General features: G+C 44.6%; 1 protein-coding gene and 1 long non-coding RNA gene across 2 annotated transcripts in view; one reads left to right on the forward strand and one right to left on the reverse strand.

Moving 5' to 3' along the window:
• The window catches only part of rbfox3b (RNA binding fox-1 homolog 3b), a 54,128-nt gene that overhangs the window by 18,666 nt on the left and 13,630 nt on the right, over positions 1–21,832 (forward strand). The window contains exons 4-9 of the mRNA XM_088007793.1: positions 5,806–5,866; positions 6,804–6,857; positions 12,194–12,326; positions 13,992–14,031; positions 16,903–16,961; positions 20,555–20,633. Of these exons, the coding sequence (XP_087863919.1) occupies positions 5,806–5,866; positions 6,804–6,857; positions 12,194–12,326; positions 13,992–14,031; positions 16,903–16,961; positions 20,555–20,633 (426 nt within the window). The remainder of the gene's footprint in view (positions 1–5,805; positions 5,867–6,803; positions 6,858–12,193; positions 12,327–13,991; positions 14,032–16,902; positions 16,962–20,554; positions 20,634–21,832) is intronic.
• Positions 19,818–20,558, reverse strand: LOC106914683 (uncharacterized). Its single transcript, XR_015763942.1, has 2 exons — positions 20,382–20,558; positions 19,818–20,087 (listed from the first exon to the last, which is right to left on the reverse strand). It is a non-coding gene; the product is annotated as an uncharacterized LOC106914683 (long non-coding RNA).

Genomic DNA, 21,832 nt, shown 5'->3' on the forward strand with positions numbered 1-21,832 from the left:
CTGCAGCTTCTGTACACAGGTCAGCCTGGATGTGGAGTCAGACAAATCCATCCTCAGCAGTCGTTTACGTCCAGATTTACGGCGTCTGGCTTCTTCTGCAGCAGAACCATGATGCACATCTCACATCAATGACATAAAATTTGGATTTGGCTCAATAAGATACGATTGAATGGAAGGGGCACAAATCAGATTTTTCTCTGGTGAAAAATGTAATTGGACCGTTCAGGCTGCTATGGAAAAGTGTGATGTAGGTTGTAAAAAATACAAACAGATTTGGATCTTCTGATGAGCTTTAGCATTTTGCTAACGGTAGTAAGTTGCTTCAGTTGTCATGGTTGAAAAATGTAATTCCCTCTGGGATTAATAAAGTTTTCTTTGATTGAACTGAATTGAAACTGGTGTGACCTGAACCCTGTAGAGAATCTATAAACTGTTGTCATAGCAACCTAAACCTGAGGCTGATCTCCGTGCTACACCGCATTGATGCAGTAATTTATGCAAAAGGAGCCCAGACCAAGAACTGTTCAGTAGGGACACATTTCTGGATTAAAATCATTCTTTTTAATATTCTAATTTTCTGTTAGCTACAATCATCCACAAATAAATTCTTAAATCTACATATTTAGATTTAGTGACTCAAATTAACTTTTTAATGATATTTTAATTTATTTAGGTGTGCCTGAATAAATGGAGTGACCAGCTTCAAGCAATCGTTACACAACCAAATAAATATCATTTATCAATATTGAATATATCTAGGCTGTTCCTCACAAATAGGACATCATGTGTCCATATGTTGAATAAATTAATTTAAAGGAGCCACATGAAGGATGAAGTTGGCCTTATTTTGCATTTCTTCTGGTTATAAATAAAAAAAATCCAATAATAAGACCAAAACTAACAATGTGCGACTACCTTTCTCAGCACTTTCTGGCTTCCCCTCTTTATGCGGCGCTCGGCCCCGCGCTCGCTGGTTCCCACCCCGGTTGTTAGTCTTCATAAAAAGGTCACAAATATGCAGATTTATTTAAATAAGAAGCAGCTCAGCATTTTTCCCCAAACATGGAGCTGCTGTAGTTTTAAGTAAACAAAGCTCCAACCGGGAGGCGAAGTGTCGGGCAATACGTCCATCACGCACTTTAAAACTCATCCATAATAAGCGCCCGGTGACCGAACTTAACCCCGACACGATCGCATCAATCCCAAACGCTGTCTGGGCGGGAGAGGCAGGAAAAATGGCCGCTGCAGCGAGGCGTTGCTGCGGTATCAGTCAGGACAGGTGAAGCCTGCGGCGGCGTGAACGGCCCAGCGCGGCTCATCCAGCTGTTCCTTTAATGGAGTGTAGAAGCTCCGCGGCTCTCCATAACGCCGACAGCTGAGTCACGAATGCTGTCGATTCCCATTCATAGCTGGGAGCTACTGGGAGCTACTGGGGGCTGCTGGGGGCTACTGGGAGCTACTGGGAGCTGCTGGGGGCTACTGGGAGCTACTGGGAGCTGCTGGGGGGTACTGGGAGCTGCTGGGAGCTGCTGGGGGGTACTGGGAGCTACTGGGGGCTGCTGGGGGCTACTGGGGGCTACTGGGGGCTGCTGGGGGCTACTGGGAGCTACTGGGAGCTACTGGGGGCTACTGGGAGCTGCTGGGAGCTGCTGGGGGGTACTGGGAGCTACTGGGGGCTGCTGGGGGCTACTGGGGGCTACTGGGGGCTGCTGGGGGCTACTGGGAGCTACTGGGAGCTAGTGGGGGGTACTGGGAGCCGCTGGGAGCTAGTGGGGGGTACTGGGAGCTACTGGGGGCTGCTGGGGGCTACTGGGAGCTACTGGGAGCTGCTGGGGGCTACTGGGAGCTACTGGGAGCTACTGGGGGCTACTGGGAGCTGCTGGGAGCTGCTGGGGGGTACTGGGAGCTACTGGGGGCTGCTGGGGGCTACTGGGGGCTACTGGGGGCTGCTGGGGGCTACTGGGAGCTACTGGGAGCTAGTGGGGGGTACTGGGAGCCGCTGGGAGCTAGTGGGGGGTACTGGGAGCTACTGGGGGCTACTGGGAGCTACTGGGGGCTACTGGGAGCTACTGGGAGCTGCTGGGAGCTACTGGGGGCTACTGGGAGCCGCTGGGAGCTAGTGGGGGGTACTGGGAGCTACTGGGGGCTACTGGGAGCCGCTGGGAGCTACTGGGAGCTACTGGGGGCTACTGGGAGCTACTGGGGGCTACTGGGAGCTACTGAGGGCTACTGGGAGCTGCTGGTCTGGCGTTGGGGCGCGTGGAGGGTCCAGGAAGCAGCCGCCGCCCCAACGCCGCTGCCGCGCTCAGCCTCTTCTGCCAGACAAGATGGAGCACCGGATAAACCTGCCTCCTCCGCTGTAACAAGCATTTATTGTTTGTGCCCCACAAAGCCATTACCCATGATGCCTCTCTCCCTCGCGCGCTCTCTGTGCTATATAATGAACCTATCAGGCCATTAATAAATAATCTATTTCCTATGAAGCTTTGGCAATTTGCATTCAATATGTTTGTCTCCTTTGAAAAATGGCGCCTCCACTCTCTCCTCTTGTAAGCTAATTATTTGGCGTGATAAAAAAACGGAGTCGGGTGAGTGTCCAAAGGATTAATTTTGCCCTCAATTCTTTTTTTTCCTGAATTTATTTCTTTATCTGCGTCCCCCCGCGGACAGGTCCCGTGTTATTTATGCCAGCGGCCGGGATCCTGGATGCTCGCCGTCTCTCACATGTATTACATCCTCCAGCAATTATCAGGCAGCAGCGGCCATGCTCCCTGCAAACCGCCATGCGTATATATAGAAACTACAGGAATGGGACTTGTTTGGCCAGAATGTCTTAATGGCTCAGGTCCAGGATCCCAGTCCACATAACTCAGCGAAGTGACAAACCCCCCCAGAGGAGGGGGGAGGACAGGGGCGATGGGAGGCTGGGTATATTTTAGTCAATATCGTTTCTTTGGTCTTTATTCCTACTTTCTGTTAAGATGTTGAACCTTTAAGATCAGGTTTCACACTGCAAAAACACAAAAGTATTTTTGGTCTAGTTTCAGGTGCAAGTATCTTAATACACTTTAAATATGAAAAAACTAACTTAAAAATAACTTCTCAGTAAGATATAGGAGTTTGTTTTAACTCAAATCCTTAATATTGATTTAAAGTGTTAATTAGGCAGATTTTCTCTCTAAGAAGACATTTTACCTATACTGTAAGTGAAATAATCTGCCTTTTTAAATCAATGTCAAGTCATTATTGACTTAAAACAAACAACTATATCTTTCTGAAAAATTACTTTAAGATAGATTTGTCTTATTTGAAGTGTAATGAGATATTTGCACTAGAAATTAAATCAAAAATAATTGGTAAGATTTTGTGTTCTTGCAGTGAGAAATCCTCTTTTGCTCCCTCAAACGAAGGGGAAAAATCTTACCAAGTATTTTTGTTAATTTCTTGTTAAAATATTTGAGTACATTTGAAATAAGACAGAACTAACTTTAAAGTAACTTTTTCAGCTTGTTCTAATTCAGTTACTAAAATCAAAGTCTTTCACTTTGATTTTATGTAAGTACTAGTTCCACTGGCCTTTTCATCACTGCTGAGGAATTTCTTGTGAAAATAACTTTGTAGACGTGAAATAAGACAAAACTAACTCACAAGTAACTTTTCAGTAAGTTATTTTTCAGTAAATTATTAGTTTGTTTTGAGCTAATAATTTCATAAAACTGATAAGTTTAGTTTGGCAAATATTCCCACTTATAACCAGACATTTTCCTTATAATCTGCCAGTGGAACTTGTACTTTTTAATCAAAATTAAGGAATTGTTGACTCTATCTTGCTGGAAAGTTACTTGTACGTTTATTTAGTCTAATTTTAAAAGTACTAAGGTATTGGCACTGGAAGCTAAAGCAAGAGTACTTGGTGAAATTGTGTTTTTGCAGTGATGCAATAGGAGCGAGTTGTGCCGATAATTAAAGCGCCATCATGGCAGCCAGCCATGTTTTGCATTCGCTGGCTCCTGACTCGCCCGTGCCACGGCAGCTGTGGCGTTTAATTGGGTAAAGCGGGCAGGTCTGCTGGCGTTGCTGTGTGAGGTCGTGTCACCGTTCTCGGATCTCTGTTTGCTGTTTCCTGACGCCTCACTAACTGCCTCTAATTAATCTGGCTGCTTACAACTCGACTCCGCCGCCGCTGCTGCTCACCTTCTCCTGTCTTCTTTCCTCTCTCCCTTCTCTTCTCCCTTTGTGTGTCCTTTCTTCCTCCACCTGTGGCGACCGCGCCGCTCTCAGGGCTTTGGGTTTGTAACTTTTGAAACAAGCACAGACGCCGATCGTGCGCGAGAGAAACTAAACGGTACAATCGTAGAGGGACGCAAAATCGAGGTGCTTCCACTTTTTCCCACATTTTCTCCTTTCCTGCCTGCTGTGTGCTCAGTTTACCAACTAATCCAAGCATTAGCATGTGGCTGCTGTGTGTGTGAGTGTGTGTGTGGATGTGGTTGCATGCATGCATAATGGTGCGTGTAATTTGTTCTCAGTAGAACGTGGGATCCATACATGTCCAGCTGGACGAGCCGCTGTCCATCATCACCTGACAGCAGAATGAATGCATGCCATCATCAGATCTGAACCTTCATTTCCTGCGTTTCATGTTTTCTGCTTTAATTCTGCTTTTGTTTACAAAGTCGCTCCTGTCAGGTTGACGGGGGAAACTCAGAGCGCAGGCTGGAGTTCCTCCGTTTCTTTGGCATATATTTGGGTTTGCAACCAATTAGTGAAACTGGAAGATGCTCGTTTTTGCTCAGACATGTAGGCTAATGATGCATGCTCTCATCTTTTTTTTCTTTAAAGCAGCAGAAATATTTCTGATGGAAACAACAATTTGCTGTATTTTCTTCTTCTGTTGCTTTTTTGTGCCACTGAAATGTTTCAGATCATCAAGCTAATTTTAAAATCAAATCAAATAACTCAAAAAATGGACTTTAAATGATTATTTCTTTAAATTAAGTTGTTAAAACCAGCATGGCTCTGTGTGGAAAAGTAAACGCTCACTTGATTAATAAATAAAGAACCACATTTTAAAGAAAGTCAGACCTGATTACTGCCTAAATGGATAAATGAGCCTCAGATGTAAAGTTAAGGTTTATGAAGTCATTTCTGAGGCACAGTGATAAATAAGACTGAAGCGATTTATCGATTATGGAAATAATTGTCAGCAAATCAATTAAATGTTAACTGGAATAAACGGAATTTTAAAAAGCATTTTCTGAAAGATCAACACAATGAAAGCAGCAATTAGACCAAAACTGTTCAAAAATACATCTTGCATTCAAAAACATTTTTTTCTACAGTTTTACCTTCACCTGATTCAATTTCTGTAAATAGATCAATTAAACAATCAGCTGATCAGTGTGAAACTATTAGAAAATGAAACCTGCAGCCGTTTGCTTTGCTGCTTCAGGATTTACTTTGTCGTAATCGACAGAACCATGAATCCTGCTCTCCTTTGGAGTGGCCTAATCAAAGTCCAGACTTAAAAATCCTCTATTGTGACTGAATTAAAGCAATTCTCCAAAGCGGGGTGACGTAAAAGAGCTCACTAAAACCAAGAATTCACATCTAAACATTTAAACTCTGGTTTCTGTTAAATTTGTCTGATAATCTGAAACAGAACTGATTCAAAAAGCACAAAAAGATTTTATTTTATTTTGAGAATGTCTTTCATTCCTTGGTTTGCTGCTTGCTTGTGGCCCTCCTGAATGTTTGGTTGTGTTGTTGGCGTCTAACCCCAGAACGTTTTTCCTGCCATGCCAGGTGAACAACGCAACCGCACGAGTGATGACAAACAAAAAGGTGGCCAACCCTTACACAAACGGTGAGTCACCACATTTACTGTTTAAGCCTTTAAAATGTATCTACATACATTTAAACTAGTTATGTTAATTAAAAATCTAAACTGACAGCATTATCCACTATTTGTTCCAGGAGAGCATCAATAATTAGTATTAATTTTAAAAAGTTCTGGTTCTACTGGGAGAATATTTCACTCATAACTTCAGAGAAATGTAAAATAATCTGCCAGTGGAACAAGCACTTTTTCATCAATATGAAGGAATTACTGATTTGCTGAAAAGTTACTTTTAAGTTAGTTTTGTCTTATTTGCACTAAGATATTTAAATCAAAAACACGTGGTAAGGTTTTGCATTTTTGCAGTGTGCCGATAAATGACTTGCATCTCAAATCTCTACGTCAGAATCATCCAGAAGAAAAATGTTTCAGATGGGAATGTTTGTGTTTGTAGGCAAAGCATCCAAAAACTGCACTCAGGTAACAGTAGCAGTATTTCAATATATTTCTATTCAAGTAAAAACGTATTTGGTGAAACGTTTACTCAAGTACTGAGTAACTGATCAAATGATCAGTTATTTAAAGATTACATCATCAGATGGATCCAAGTATAAAGCTGGTAGTTCAGGTAGAAAATTATGGTAAAATATCAAAATCTGGCAAAAGAAAATGTTTAAAGTCAATAAAAAACTCAAAACTTTAACAAAAGCTGAAATTGTCTGTCGGGTGAATTTTTGTTTTTCATTCAGCAGAAATTTTACTCAAGACTAGAGATACTTCAAAATAAAATTACTCAAGTAAAAGTGAAAAGCAAATTTTCTATAAAAAAAACAGTTACTGAAGTAACTGTAGGTGAGTAAACGCAGCGCTGGCTGCGGTGAAAGCTGTGCCGTAACGTCAGCTAAAAGAAGAAGAAATAACCCGTTTTCATTGTAATTTCTAAGCTGTGTTGTTGTGTGTGCAGGCTGGAAGCTGAACCCGGTCGTAGGAGCCGTGTACGGTCCTGAACTGTATGCCGGTAAGACTGTTTGCTTATTTCCCCCAGTGCCTTTCCGCCGCTATCAGCCGCAGCCAATCCCGATCTGACCCCCTGAATTCCTACAATCGGGTTCATCCTGAAGCGACTGAACATGAAATTCCCCGTGAATCAAAGTGAATCTGAGCGCGGCGCCGATAAGCAGTGGATGATCCGAGCCGCTCCGAGTGGCTGAGGGAGCCTGAGCCATTGTTTGCGCAGTGTGCAACTGTAAAGCTGCAGGAAAAGAAGAGAAAAAAAATGATTTCAAGAGCAAGCGCCCCTGCAACTGTTATCAGATTGTGGAGGCTGCTGCTGTGGATGGATTTGCCAAGTGCGCCAGATTGACTTTTACAGAGCTAACCGAATAAGGGAGATTGAGTGAGAGATATTGTTGGCACCCACCCTGTCGAAGGCCGCTATTCCTTCTGGTCTCAGTAATGGAGGAGCGAGATGAGCTCAGTGGGGTTTTCCCTATCTCTCCCTGCCTCGACATGCCAGCTTTATTGCTGTATGTTATATGAACCCTTTGCATTTTAATGAGGGGGAAATGGTACTATTTCATTTGGAAGAAGTGCTGAGCACATCGCGCCACTTTAACGGCTTTCCTTTCTGCTCATTAGACTAAAATCTGTTCATTCCCCGGACAGCTTTACGGCGAACCTCTAAATAACTGTCCATGACAGAAAGCAGTCATCTATCATTTTTATTTCAGCCCCAACCCCTCACCCTGCCTCCCACTCACCTCCCCCCCCACCGCACTCCTTTCGTTTCGACATCTTCCTCTGATAATTATTTGCACACACACACACACACACACACACGCTCCTTTTACGGCCTCACGCTCATTCATCTGGACGCGATCGGGGAGAATTTTCCCAAACCGAAATGTGAGCGTCATATAAGCGAACGTTCACGTTCCCGGCCTACATGCAGCTCCACCACCTGCCCCGCTTTCAGACTCTCAGACCAAAGCATCGCAGCATACAGAAATAGATAACCTATGTAGAACACAGACACTAATACATGTCTCCTCTTCCATGCACGCTTCCTCTATTTTCCTCACACACACACACACACTTCCCAAATCATCTCATAAATCAGAGGGAGTGTGGTCCACCACTCCAGGCAGGGGAAGCAGGAGGGGCTGCGTGATTTATTGGCTGCTAATTTTTCAAGTCGTCTTGACATGGCGCTGGAGTTTGCCAAGCCTAAACGACAACATATGCTTGCCAGCTGGGAAGATGGGAAACATAAATAAGAGATACATTTTTGAAACAAAATGTGTGAAAAACTGCTTCCTTTTTGTTATAAAAAACAAGACTTGAGATCTTACAGTGTTTCCTCTTTCAGGAAAAAAACCCAAAAACAACAAAAAAACCCAATCATGTTGCAGAATTTTCCCAAAATCGTCTCAGTTATAGTTAATATAGTTTCGGTGGGAGTAAAATGGGATATAAAGGCGATTAATCACTGTTTATCAGTCCTCATTTCTGTGCAGGAGATCAGTGAAATTGGGAGCCATAAATCCTGGCTCGGTGACAGCACACTTCGTCTCCATTCGTCCTGGCGCTACAGGTTTATTGTCCTCAAAACCCATTCAGGAGAATGACGGATGAGAGCCTCACGCCGGCTCCCCGCTCTTAACCTCTTCCAGGGTAGATTGGCTCCTCCTCCCAGTTGGGGAGGGCGGCTGGCGGGGTCTGCGGCATCGGCCCCTGGCTCCACTTCCTCCTCCAACTGAGGGCTCCCAATTAAACGAAGAGAGCTGGCAATAAAAGTTAGCGCTGGCACAAATGATGGTGTGCAGTAGCTGGTAGGCAAACAATAGCTGTGCTTACCTTTCTCCTGTTTTAATGTGCACTAATGTGATTTTAAACTACATAATTTATGCAGAATGGACTCAAACGGCCACGCAGGAACACATGGGTGTGGTGCTGGAAGTGGCAGCAGCGTGAGCGGCTTCTCTGTTAGTGGAAACGATTAATTAGACGAGCGTTACACGGTTTCATATCAGTTTTGATTTTACTGTTCATCAGAACAAACCAGATTCAGGTGTTGGAGTCGAGTTAAAACGGAAAAGGAACGATTAAAACGGCTAAGAGAAATCCTCGGAGGCGGATGTGCGCGTTGCACTGTTTAGCTTGTTGCCATGTAATTGGCAAACTTTTCTTCATTACTGGCGCTGGAGGCTTTGGGCGCCGCAGACAGCTGTCACTTAGAGGCGCCGTCGTATGGCCGCCCCCTCAGGCTACCACTCACACGCTCTCCTCTGCAGCTAATTCCAACAGAGACAGCAGATGAGTGGCTTTTCACTCACCAATTCATATCTTCACTTACTAAGGTGGAGTTTTCTTGAGGACTGGTGGAAATCCAGCAGCTGTGTAAATGACAGAAAAGAAAGGCTAATTGCCGTCTTAATATATGTAGACAGATCCTCTCATTGTTGGAGTGTACTTTAGGGGGATAATTAAGCTCCAGACTCTTGATTAGATTAAGCTGTTTTTGGTCCCCGGTGCGTGGATTAAACGCTGGTGTATCTGAGCAGGAAGTATTAGAGCTCAACCTTGTGGAAAATCAGATCTTTCTTTATGGGAGCCGGTTATGACCCCATCATTGGCACAGAGCGGGATTACCCCGGGTCCGACTGGCTCTGCAGGTATTGAGCTCCTCTCAGGTTGACACGGATGACATATGAGGTGCAGCGTGATCCCGCCGCCCTCCAGCACATAACTCATATTTTCCCCGGCGCCCCTCCTGGAAAAGGTGTTTGACTTTGGTGGCTGGAGCCGGCGTGTGCTCCTGCTCGCCGCGCCTGTTGTTGCTTTTCACGCGCCTACCAAGGTGTGACAGTGTCTTTGATTTATGGGTTATTATTGAAGCAGTGTAGCCTATCGCCAACTCATTATGAGTTTACATTCACATACATCACCGCATGCAGATTGCATACAAATTTTCAAAAAAGAAAGGAAGACGCATAATTTATTTTTCTTTGGAGGAAACACCTTAGAACGAGGGTGTATGTGCCCTTTAGCGACTGCATTTTCTGACGTCCACTGCTCCCAAAAAAAAGACTAATTTAAATGTCAAGGTCAGCACTATAAATCACTTTTGGGGGAAAAGGGGCACCGGTTGGTGCAGCAGCAGTAAACAAAGTGGCCTGCATGTTAGTGGGTGGGTGCAACGCTGGGCGTCACCTGGCCAAATGAGATGCAAACTTTGAATGTGTGCCTGGACCCACTAATGGAGCATGATGTTAATGGTGGAAGACATTAAACCTGGCTCTGCGTGTTTTTAAAAGCACCACTAATCTGTCTCCTTGTCAGCTTTATTGAAGCAGCGGGGCCGGACCGCAGCGTTGTTCATTACGGTGCCCAGTGGTTGTAACCAGCTGCGGGGTTAACGCCACAAACACTGAGCGCGCGCCGACGCTTCCTTCTGATTGGATCCATGCTATTAACCGGCCAACGAGTTCGTACCCTCCGATCGGAGCCGCTCTGCCATGAATTCACTCAAAAGTCGTCATGGAAACGAGGAAAGAAGAAAAATTGGGTTTCTGCAGGCTTCAACAACTCCAATTTGAGTTTTTTAAAACCTTTTGGCTAATTTGTGCTGAACAAATACGTCCAGATTTATTTATGCTAACTAAAATGCTACTGTTTATTCTCTTAATGAATAACTGTCATAATTTAGTTCAAAGATAATTCAGGAGAAAATTGTATATTGGACTCACTTGACTGATAGCTATTTACACCGTCAATGCGCCCTCTAGTGGATCCTTATTATAAAAGTAATATAATAATCACATCTTTTATGAGATTGAAGATGTTATCGGACTGTAACCCATGTGTTCATGGGAAACAATAATTTATTACTCAATCTTTCCTCACGTTTGATTGTTGTACGCTGACACATAGATCAGTCCAGGGAAATGCAGTTAAATAGTTTTTGTCTTTACAAAAAGAAAAAAGAAATAAAACCACCGTCTCTCTTTTAGCTCACATGAAAATTAGCTGTGCTTCCAGTAGAGATTGTTCAGCCACAACCAATATGAGTTAAATTTAAGAACTGTGTCATGACAGAAAAGTACTAAATAAAACTGCATGTTATGTAGCAGTTTGCTATTTTTGCACAGAATGAATCAAAGATCGTATGGATTAGCAACAGAACTGAGCCAATGGACAAACATCCAGCAAACAGCGAACAGTTACAGATGCAACAAAGCTAGTTATCCAGGTACGACTTTACCGAATGTAGTGTAATAAAAGAAAGTTTTATACAAAGAAGATAAATTTAAAACAAAAAGTAAGCAAAGAACAGTAAAGCATAATTACACATTCCAAGGAGCTTATTTTTTACACCCCTCCCCTTACATCAGTTTTTATGTTAGCCTAGTTATAACTCTCTGATATTCATATCTGTGACTGGAACAACCCATTCAGATGTGCATTGTGAGGAAGAATCAATCATTTTTAAGGTAGTATTAGCCTCAACTGCCCGAACCCCCAGAACTGAGTGGAAGAGTCTGTGTGCGACTCAAACGTTTGGCTAAACAAAAAGTCCTTCAAGAAAAATAAACTACATGTGAGAGTAAATAGTCTTAAATTAGTGTATTTAAGGATAACTTACTTTTTAAGACTTTTTAATTTTAGATACAGCTTGAATAAGTTGAGGCGAGGATGACGATGGGGTGTTTCCAGAGGATGAAGGATAATGCTGCTGACTGTTTTTTGATGGACTCGGTGCAGGAGGAGTGTGAGGGAATTACAATTGCAGGAAGAGTGGAGCCCAAGTTAATCATGTCTGTAGATCAGAGTGTTTGTATGCACCTCTGCAGGCTGTAATCAGACAGCCTCCGGACTGATTGAAGGTTAAACGGAGACCTGAAGTTCCCATTAGCTGTCCTCTAATCTTGCCTTGGCCATTTTCTCACATCTGCCTTCGCTTTTCACCCCGAGAGATCAGCTGATTGTCGGATCATCCAGTCAGGTTGTCCTGGAATTGCTCCTCTTCAATTTAAACCCATCGGGTCCAAACTGTGCGAAAGCTGTGGAGCGAAACTAGTGGTGCGGCATCCATTAGCCGCCCGGACGCCAAGGCTGGCGAAGAACGGCAAATGTGGATCCTTGCTGAGTGCGACACAAAGCAGCGAGCTGGGGAAGGGGAGATGCTCGATGAGGCGCACCTAGAAAAGATTAAATCTATTGTTTCCTTGTCTTCCACATAATGCATTCTGTCATAGAGAGAGCAGAGCCACACGTCTCTCTCTAATGTATTCTGTCATAAGGTAAGCAATGCCAAGTGGAGGCTTTTCTCTGAAAGTCGTTTTCTCTCCGCAGTAACAGGGTTTCCCTACCCTGCCACAGGCGCTACGGTGGCCTACAGGGGTGCCCACTTGCGGGGACGGGGACGAGCCGTGTACAACACGTTCCGCACAGCTCCGCCTCCGCCACCCATCCCTGCTTACGGAGCGTGAGTCTCTACTCTCTAAACCTCTGAACGCATCCACCAGCACTCCACACAGTAACCTCAATTCACCTCAAGTAATCAAATTCAACATGTTAAAATGTGACAATATAGGTCCATTAAACACAGAGCAATGCATTTTAAAGGAGTAGTATTATGTATTAGTCATAATACACTCCATACATGAAGTGCTGCTTTGATTCTTTCATGCATGTTTGAGAAATCCTGTAATCTCCATGGCAACCATTCAGCTGTTAAAACGCCTGGATGGACCTGGCCCCACCTTGAAGACGCAGCTCCTCCCCCACTCAGCTCCTTCAGACTAGCCAGCAGCAATTAGCAACCAGCTGGTGGAGCTGCTGAGGTCAGTGTAGGAGCTGCTGCTCAGAACAACGCTGGTGAAAACATTAAAGGGTTAACAGAGGAGCCATGTTGGGATGACTTCCTGGAGGCGGAGCTTCAGAAAGAGCAGGAGCTTCTTAAAGAGACAGAGGCCCAATTTCAAGGCATTAAATCCCAAAATAAAATTTCTTTCAAGTCACATTTGGTATATGTAGCATTTTTATAACTGGAGGTAACATAGTTACTTAATTATGCTACAAAATGGCACTGTCTGTGGAAAACACATAATACCACCACTTTAAAAATGTATTTTTTATTATTTGAAATTGGGCTGACAGAGCAATGCTCCTCACTGAGAAGTTAGTCTGGAGATTCACGGTTCCACCAGGTGTTTGCTACCTGCGGCTGCCACTGGTCTGCAAGAGCTGAGTGGAAATCAAGGATTCCTCAAACACGGATGAAAACATCAAGGAAACAATCCAGGAATGTTTCTGATGAGGGAATAACAGCATAGCACGATGTGAAGCTAGAAAAAGATGATGTAAGAAGTATGCCGGTTCTTTTCCAATTGAACTTTTATTAGTATGTGAGTTCTTCCAATGGACTCAGATAAAACCTGAAGATTAAAGCTCCTCATCTCTGATTCATGCAAAAGGAGCCCCAACAAGATTCCCTCTTTATTGGTCTGCTGTCATTTTCTGTAGGCCAGAATCATTAAAATAACCAGAAATAAAGCACACAGTAATACATTTATACTGGTTTCAGCTTTTCAAATCAAATGGTGAAATAAATAAATTAGTTTTGAGTGACTTTATAGGTTTTTGAGATTAAAAGCATAGAGGAGATGTGAGTAAACCTGAGAACCTGCAGGGTGAGAGCTGAGATTAGCGGGCCGATCTCAGAGGACCGGCGCTGATCTGCTGCCTCTTATCAGCCGAGGTGTGTGTGGCCGTGGGAGAGGTGTGATGGCGGCCGGCCGGCCCGACGCGGCCGCCTATCTGTGATTAGATCAGGATCAGACCAGAAATCCCACGGCCCCTCCCTCCCACTCTCAGGCCCTCTGCTGCCGCTGGCAGCTGCTTGATTTATACAGCAGAGTCATGTGACAGAGCTGCCTTCTCCGCTTCCTATTGTCCTCCCCTCCTCTCTCCAACAACTGCAGCGACTGGAAAGACAAACAACTTTAGCAGAGCAGAAAATTGGACAGGGATTTGAGATGGTTGCACCTTTCAGTTTAACGTGTCATTCATTATTTGTGGAACGGCTGCCAGGAACCTGACCTCCCTGGCATGCAGACTAACTCCTCTTTCCTGTCCTCCAACTTCGCAGGGTGGTGTACCAAGATGGCTTCTACGGCGCAGAGATCTATGTAAGTACAGTCGGCTTTTCCTCCTGGCTGAAGCAGACACGAGGCTCAGCCCTGGAGACAAAAACGTGATCTGCTCAGCAGCGCCGCTGCCAAGCCCGCGTCGATTAGGCCTCGCTCCGCCGTGCCAAGAAACCCGACAACAAAATTTAAAACCCCCTCAGCTCCTCCCTCCTCGCTCCCTTCCTGTGATCTCAGACTTTGGCAAAGAGGCGGACCCTGACTCAGTGTCCCGTGTCAAGTTGGGTCATTTAGATTCTTCCTCCGGTGCGGCGCTGGCTCTGAGGGCTTGGCCGGGATATCCCTGCCCGCCCCAGGGGGGTCTGCCCGGGCCGGAGTGGAGCCAGTTGCCCCCAAACAGCCGTCACCGCCAGGGAGATAAGAGCAGCAGCAGATAAAGCGATTTGCCGTCCCTCTGCACATCGCCCTTCACACAAGCTGTGGAGATGATGCTGAAATTACCGCACTGCCCCACTCTGACACCAGTCCAAACCTGGATGTGTGTGTGTATGTGTGTGTGTGTGTGTGTGTGTGTGTGTGTGTGTGTGTGTGCAGTTCGTCCCTTTGATTTTCCCACTGCTGAGACAGCGAGATGACAGTGGGCACGGCGGCGGTGACAGCTGCTTCTCACTTTCACCCCGGCCGACGCATGGCGGCGGCGGCGGCGTCTGGAATGAAACGCTAAACCCAAGTGATATATGGCTTACACACCGGCCCGCCTGATAGGACCGTATTTCAACAGCTTTTATTGCGCAGACACCCACCGCCACAGGAGAGAGCGGCGCTGCGGACCGAGAGAGGCTCAGCTAGCGCCTGCTAAGTCATGGCCGCTCTGCTCCAGTGACCTACAGGAAGGGCAGTGGCCAATCACAGTCGGATATCTGGGAAAACTATGGGAAAGTAGTTCAACCTTAGAGATGCAAATCTTTCATTGCCTTTCGACTTAATTCCAGTTTTTAGAGTCACGATTCGATTCAGAAACCAATTTTTATATCACAAGGAAACGACAATGTAAGCGAAGAATATTTATTTAAAACAATGTTGTAAAGTTCCACATCATATCTAATTCCATCAGTTTATATTTAAACAAAAATAGGTTTGTGCGTAAAATTCTGTAACTTAAATTATCAGCTAGCCTCGCTGCGTGGCTTCTTCTTAAATGAAAATGAAGAAGAAGCCATTAAATATTATTAAATAATACAATCAAACCATTTATTTAAAATAGTTTGATACAAAATTTTTGAGCATTTTGAATCGATTGCAGGACGATGAACTGATTCTCTACAGAATCATTTTTTTTTTTCTGCATTTCTGTTCAACCTACAGACGAACTTCCTGGTGCCATGTTTAATTCCTAACAGGAAGTCATGTTCATTTTGAAGCAATCTGATTGGCTGATAGGTTCTAGCTTAGCGCTACACTGCCCCCTATCGGTTGGCATGTTTAAAACAACACTAAAATGCAGATTTGATCTGGAAACGATCCAGTGTTGTGTTTGGGTTGTTTTTTTTATATCGATAACCATGATAAGAATTTAGATTTATTGTTGTCAGAGTAACAGTGATGTTTAAAAAACTTAATGTGTCCATATTTTTACAATTTTCTCTAGTTTGTTCAACAGGGGTGTCAATAAGTGTGAAAATATGATTAGATGCAGCCTTTCATGTGAACGGTGTCCTAAAGAAGCTACTAATCATCAGGTTTATTGTTGTCTCAATATTGTGATGAAGCTTAGTCCATTTCGCCACCCCTGCTTCTGAGTGACGTCTCCGTTCTTCTGCACACACGGGTCGCTTTGGGGACGCAAACCGCTGCGGTCGCATTTAATTAGTAGCATGAACGACCACGCAAAACAAATTGTATTTCAGCAGAAAACCATCAGATTTGAGCATCAGGACCGGCTGTGGCCCAAACAATCAGTCAGCGCTGTCAGAAACAGCCCATGCATGCAGCAGGACTGCATGCGCTAATACATATGCATGCTTCTCCATGCAGAAACACACCACTGCACACGTACATGATTGCGCTAACACACACCCTCCTTGACAAAATAACAAATGTGCAGCTCTGCTGTGTGCAGGATTTGACAATGTGGTGATTTATTGGCCCCTGTTTGTTGGGGCTGTTGCCGTAATCAGCGCGGTCCCAAGGCAGGCCTGTCCCACAGGAAGTCATCTGCTGTGACTTCCTGTCCCCTTGGAAAACACAGACTGGATCCAGTTGGATCGGGACGAGGACGCTCAATCGGACGCCCCCCTCTCTCAGTTTAAAAATGAATGGAAACATGCATTATTAAGAGCCACCTATCCGGCGTATGGACACAGACAGGCACACACTCTGGTGGCGCTAATAGAAAAACAGTGGGAGAACAGCTTCATTTTTCAAAGAGAGTAATAGCAGCACTCCACAATGAGCTCTTTAATTCCTTCCCTACTCTGGCAAATGAATACAGCAGTCCTGACTCCCCAACGCTCCAAACGCCGTCGTCTTGCTTCATTTGTGAGCAGAAGAAGAAGCGGCTGCGGATAAACATCCTCCTCTGAAAACGGGATGGATTTGGGGAGTCGGCTCCTGTTGCTGCTCCTCCACTGGACTTCTGGTGTCACAATAAGTTGCTCCCCAAATGTGCTGCTTCCTCAGATCATCATTCACTCCCCTAATGCCACCTCCTGCTGCATGCACCATACATCAAACAGCACCCTCTGGTGCCTCAGAGGGGAGCTGCAGCTCCGAGGTGTGGGCTCAGGACCAGAACACTGTGCAGTGACATTTAAAGCTCCCAGCCTGGATTGTTGTTTGCTTGTGTATCTGAGTTCTAACCTTTCTCTGAGCAGGTTTGCTTAATCACTAATTAATACTTTGGTATTTTAACAGGGCGGCTATGCAGCATACAGATTTGCCCAACCCACCACCACCGCTGCTTACAGTGACAGGTGAGACTCCCTCCCAGGCAGCAAACACTGCACCAACCACTCAGAGACCTTTAATTACGGACATGGTTCTGGTCCAGCTCTGGATCATAAGAATCACAGAAATGTTTTCTTCTGTTTTAGTATCTGCATGCTCTGAGAAATAAAAGCTACACATTTTCTAGTCTTGGTAAAATCTCAAGTTTTTTTGTCAGGATCTTGACAACAAAATTACTGATTACGTTCTCTAACGTTGTTGTGATATTTTAATAATCTCATCAAAGCAAAATCTCAGGCTGATTTTAAATAACGGTTTTATTTTCACAACATAAGACTTGAATCTTATGTCATTATCTTGCACTAATAGATGTCTGTTAGTTTAGAGTGCAGCTGTCACAACTCAAACTGTTCTTGTTGTAATAATCTCATTTTATGATTTTCAAATAATTAATATTGCATGAAATAAGCATTAGATCACCAACCAACCACTAAGAACTCTGGTTCTCTCCTTCACTCATCACCTGTAGTAGTTACACCTCTACCTGTCGGAGCATTTTAGCGAAAGTAAAGCTGTAAGGCTTCACTTGTGAAATGTTGGTCGTCTCTTTGGCTCTTGCTTTCTGATTGGCTAAAGGAGATTACAGTCCAAGACAATCCAACATGTTGGATATCGGCGAGGTCCCGATGTTCAGATCTCTCTTAACGCGCAGCAGGAACATCTCTTAAGGCTTTAAGAAGACGAAAACTTGTAGACACGAATGAACTCAGTGGAAAATCCTTGGAGGGACCAAAACGCCTTTGTTGCCTGGCAACAAGCCCAAAACCAGCGCGATCTGGAGAAGATTGGACCAAAACGCCTGGTGCAGTGCAAACCTGGTCCAAACTGACAGCTGACAGGTTCTGAACCAAATATTAAGTTCCATTTTTCTACTGTATTGAATATTTATTTCAAAGTCGTACAATGTGATATTCTAGATTTTTTTGTTGGATTCTATATCTGTTGAGGCATAACCTACGATAAAATGAATCGGTGATTCAGACACGTTTATTTGTACAGCAGATTTCAGCAACAAGGCAGTTCAAAGTGCTTTGCTTCATGAAGTTTTCCACGCTCAGCCTCATTGCTGACTGACTTTTAAACAACACATAGAAGCCTGTGTTTGTTCTGCACAGGAAGCCGTTGTGGTGACTGGTTGAAGACGCATTTCTCTTCATCAGCAGCGGGTGGGAATGATGAGAACATCTATACAATTCGACAAGCTATCTTTGGTAACGAGAACTTTACTGACTGAAGCAGAATTGGTTGAAGTGAAGGACTAGCAGAGGTTGGACTTTAGCTTCACGTAATTAGTGTTTTCCTAACAATAAGGAACATATCTACAGGCCAAACGTAGCGGTGATGAATGGTGGCTGCTTCATCAGCGTTTTACTATGCTCTGAAGGTTATTTAGGGTTTCCTGAGGTTTTCTTCCTCTCATTTCATCTTATCCATTAGGCGTGCCGCCGTATTCTTTTTTTTAGCTCGGAGCTAAAGAACATGCACGGGGAAAAAGGCTAACCTTGTTGGACCGGATGAGAAGAGCGGTGATATATGTCGTGACTCTGAGAGTGGGTATATCACTGCGGTATTTATGAATGGCCTCAGGTCTGTGGAGGGAGACGGACCAGTGGCTTCTGAGTGATGTCACTCTGGTTCAGGTGAGCTCCGTTCGGAGAGGCCGTGCTGATTCATTTCGGCCCCTGAAAGCCGTTGTCAGCCGGGATCTGGCCCGGTTTGGGAATCTAATCTGGAAAGGATTGAGCATGTCACTTGTGATAACGTACGCCCTGCCGAGAGCCTGAAGATCATATCGATAATGTAAGATTTATCAGGCCTCGCCGAGCGCGGCTCGAATTATGAGCAGCCGCGCTCGGCGGGAGCAGAATTGGACAGCAGCCTTTTTCCTCTCTTTCAGTGATTTAATTCCTGTTTCTGTTGCCCATACCTTTCCCTGAGATTTAATGTAATTCGCGCCCAGGTTGTTTGTTGTGCTTTGTTTGTTTGTTTCCGTTTGAATAAGCGGTCATGCCCATTGGATCAATAGGCGTTTGTCTGTATTGTCTCAGCAATACCTTATCGGACTTATCTGGAGCTAGGTCACCAGGATTGTGGAAGACGTGTGAAAGCCTGGTAAAATATGAAACATTTATTATCTGAAAAGCCAACAGTGCTCACAGGCTGTATTACCAAAGCCCCATAAGTAACTGAACAGAGCTGAGGATGGTGAGGGAGGTCTGAACCCCGAGGCGCTGCACTGAGGCTCTTACGGGTCTGTCACGTTGGTCCGGGTCCGTCACGTTGGTCCGGGTCCGTCACGTTGGTTCGGGTCTGTCACGTTGATCCGGGTCTGTCACGTTGGACCGGCCGTCTGACCTGCTGAGCTGGAGACTAGTTGGTCTTAAAGTGTTTCTGGAGCAACACCAGACCATCTGATGGAAGAAGACTTGGTGTTTCGCAAACAGAACCGAAACTCCGAATTCTGCAGCACATCTACATGTTAAAGTTGTCAAAGTCAAGCTAGCATAGCCAACCTATTTTCTAGCTTTTAAGAAATGTGATAACCTTGAACCTTGTTTAGTGGTCGTTGTGTTCACATTTACACATTTAGTAGAAAACTCTGTGTCCCCTTCTCTGATTCTTTGCATAATTTTTCTGACTCAATGGCTGTGATGACGTTAAAATCCAGTAACCGAGGTCTTCATCAATTAATCAATCCTTTTTGGAAAATGTAGGTTTTTTTACACCAATGTCATTAGGTTTCCATAGCGATGTTAGAACTACCATCTTGTTTTGTATTTTACAACTTTGAATTCAGGTCAACTCCAGAATCAGAAATCAAATTTGGTATTTAAAAAATAATTTTATTTCTAAGCCACGTCGTCCAGCCTGAGCAGAACCTTTCCCTCCATGTCCTGCTGGACCTAAACAAACGTATTTGCATCGTATGCAGCTCGACGCACCTCATGTATGGCGTGGGAGCTGGATGTCTTGTTGTTTCCTTTAGGGGCTTTTCCTCTTCCTTTTTTTTACTCCCGGTTGATTCGGTGCCCTCAGTCCTTGGCTGGGTGTGCCTTATCTGCTCCGAGCAGACCCTCATTTGCAAGCAAGCGCTGAAAGAGAAAAAAACACACACACAGAAGCAAAGTAAATAGAGGAATATGTGAAGTCAAATAAATAAATAAATAAATGAGGCAGCCACATCTTGTCCTGTCTTAGAAGGAAATTGGAAGGATTAGTTCCAAACCAGCAGCAATGAAAAGACAAGGGCGTGAGCCCAGTGTGCAGCCCGGGTAAACAAGCTCCGGGGGAGAGACCCAGCGCTCCAGCTGCCGCTTCCCTCCCTCTGCTCTTTACCTATTCACTTAATCAAGACGACAGAGCAAAGACAAGCGCCATGCACCAACCTTTGAACCTTCCTTTGTGATCTACCTGGTATAAAGCGGGAAGCCCAGGAGGCCGAGGAGGGAAATAACCGATTGTACGCCAGACTTTGAAGAGCTGAGCATGAAACAAGAATGCGTAACTGTTCGTCAATGACAGATCAATGACTGTCTTCTCTGTGCTTCTTGTCATGCAGCTATGGCAGAGTCTATGCAACAGCAGACCCCTACCACCACACGATTGGCCCTGCTGCCACATACAGTGTGGGGACCATGGTAAGTCTCTGAGAGCGCCGCCTCTTCCTGTCTGCACCCCGACTCTGACATCATGACGGTAGCTAGCACACACTGTACGACAAAGACCAGCGGCTGCAGCCATTCTGGTTTTTATTCACCTATTTTTTAATTTTTATTTTTTTTCATTAATTGATTTAGTTTTTGTCATGCTCTCTGGCACACCCTAGTGGAACTGAGCAGTACTGTGAAGCCCCTGGCATGTGGAAGTTGGCTCAGACATTTAGTGCGATAACCGAACGTTCTCACCTCATGCATCATTGGTTTGACTCGAGTTCCTCCTGTAATGAGAATGATTTGTTTTCATTTTTCAAGCTTTTCTGTTTTTATCCGACCTCATTCAACTCGCCGTCGAGCGAGTTGCCTCATCTTTTTGTTTCCATTCAGCCAAACCTCTGAAGGGATGAAGTTCAATTGTTAATGTCTGTTTTTAGCTAGCTTTTGCAGCTACTGTAACATCAAAGATGAAAAGATAAAAAAAAAAAAAATAGAAGATCACCTTTTTTTGAAACTGACAGTTTCTCTTTGGTTTTGTTTTATGGCGAGGAGGGGATGGGAGCGGGCTCGCAGACCAAACCCAGAGATTAAGGGCCATGAGACGCATGCAGCAGCGTGCCGTGGGACATAAACAAGAGAGCGAGACAGAGGGGGGCGGGGAGTCGCCTCGCCCTCCTCTTCTGCCCAGTAGCCTGATCGGAGGCGCGCTCTCTGCTTGAGAAATAACTCAAATTTCCGGCATGCATGCGATTTTTCAACAGCAATAAAAAGAAAAATCTAAAGCTTTAAGTTCCCCGGTGCAGCTGCTAGCTAAAAGCTTTCATTAATTAAGACATTTCTTTCTCCCTCTTCATTTACTTAATTAAAAAAATGTGCTTGAATGTTTTTTATTCTTTTTTCTTTTCCCTCCAAATTTCCTTCCATTTTCCTCACTCTAAAAATCGTCCTCTTGATTGAAAGTAGACGACGGGATCTGGCCCCTGAAATTATCAGAGCTAATGTTTGGTGTGTGTTGGGAGCTTGGGAAGCTTAACAGAGACCCGAGAGAGAGAGAGAGAGTGTGTGTGTGTGTGTGTGTGTGCGTGTGTATGTGTGTTAAACAAGCAGTGAAGCTGCTGGGAGATGCTCTGCACAGAGGCCAATATCTAATAAACTCCTGAGCTAAAGAGAGGAGACCCGTTTGG

This window comes from Poecilia mexicana, unplaced genomic scaffold, assembly GCF_051168715.1.
Source record: "Poecilia mexicana isolate PSO_F unplaced genomic scaffold, ASM5116871v1 scaffold_8, whole genome shotgun sequence".
NCBI classification, from domain to species: domain Eukaryota; kingdom Metazoa; phylum Chordata; class Actinopteri; order Cyprinodontiformes; family Poeciliidae; genus Poecilia; species Poecilia mexicana.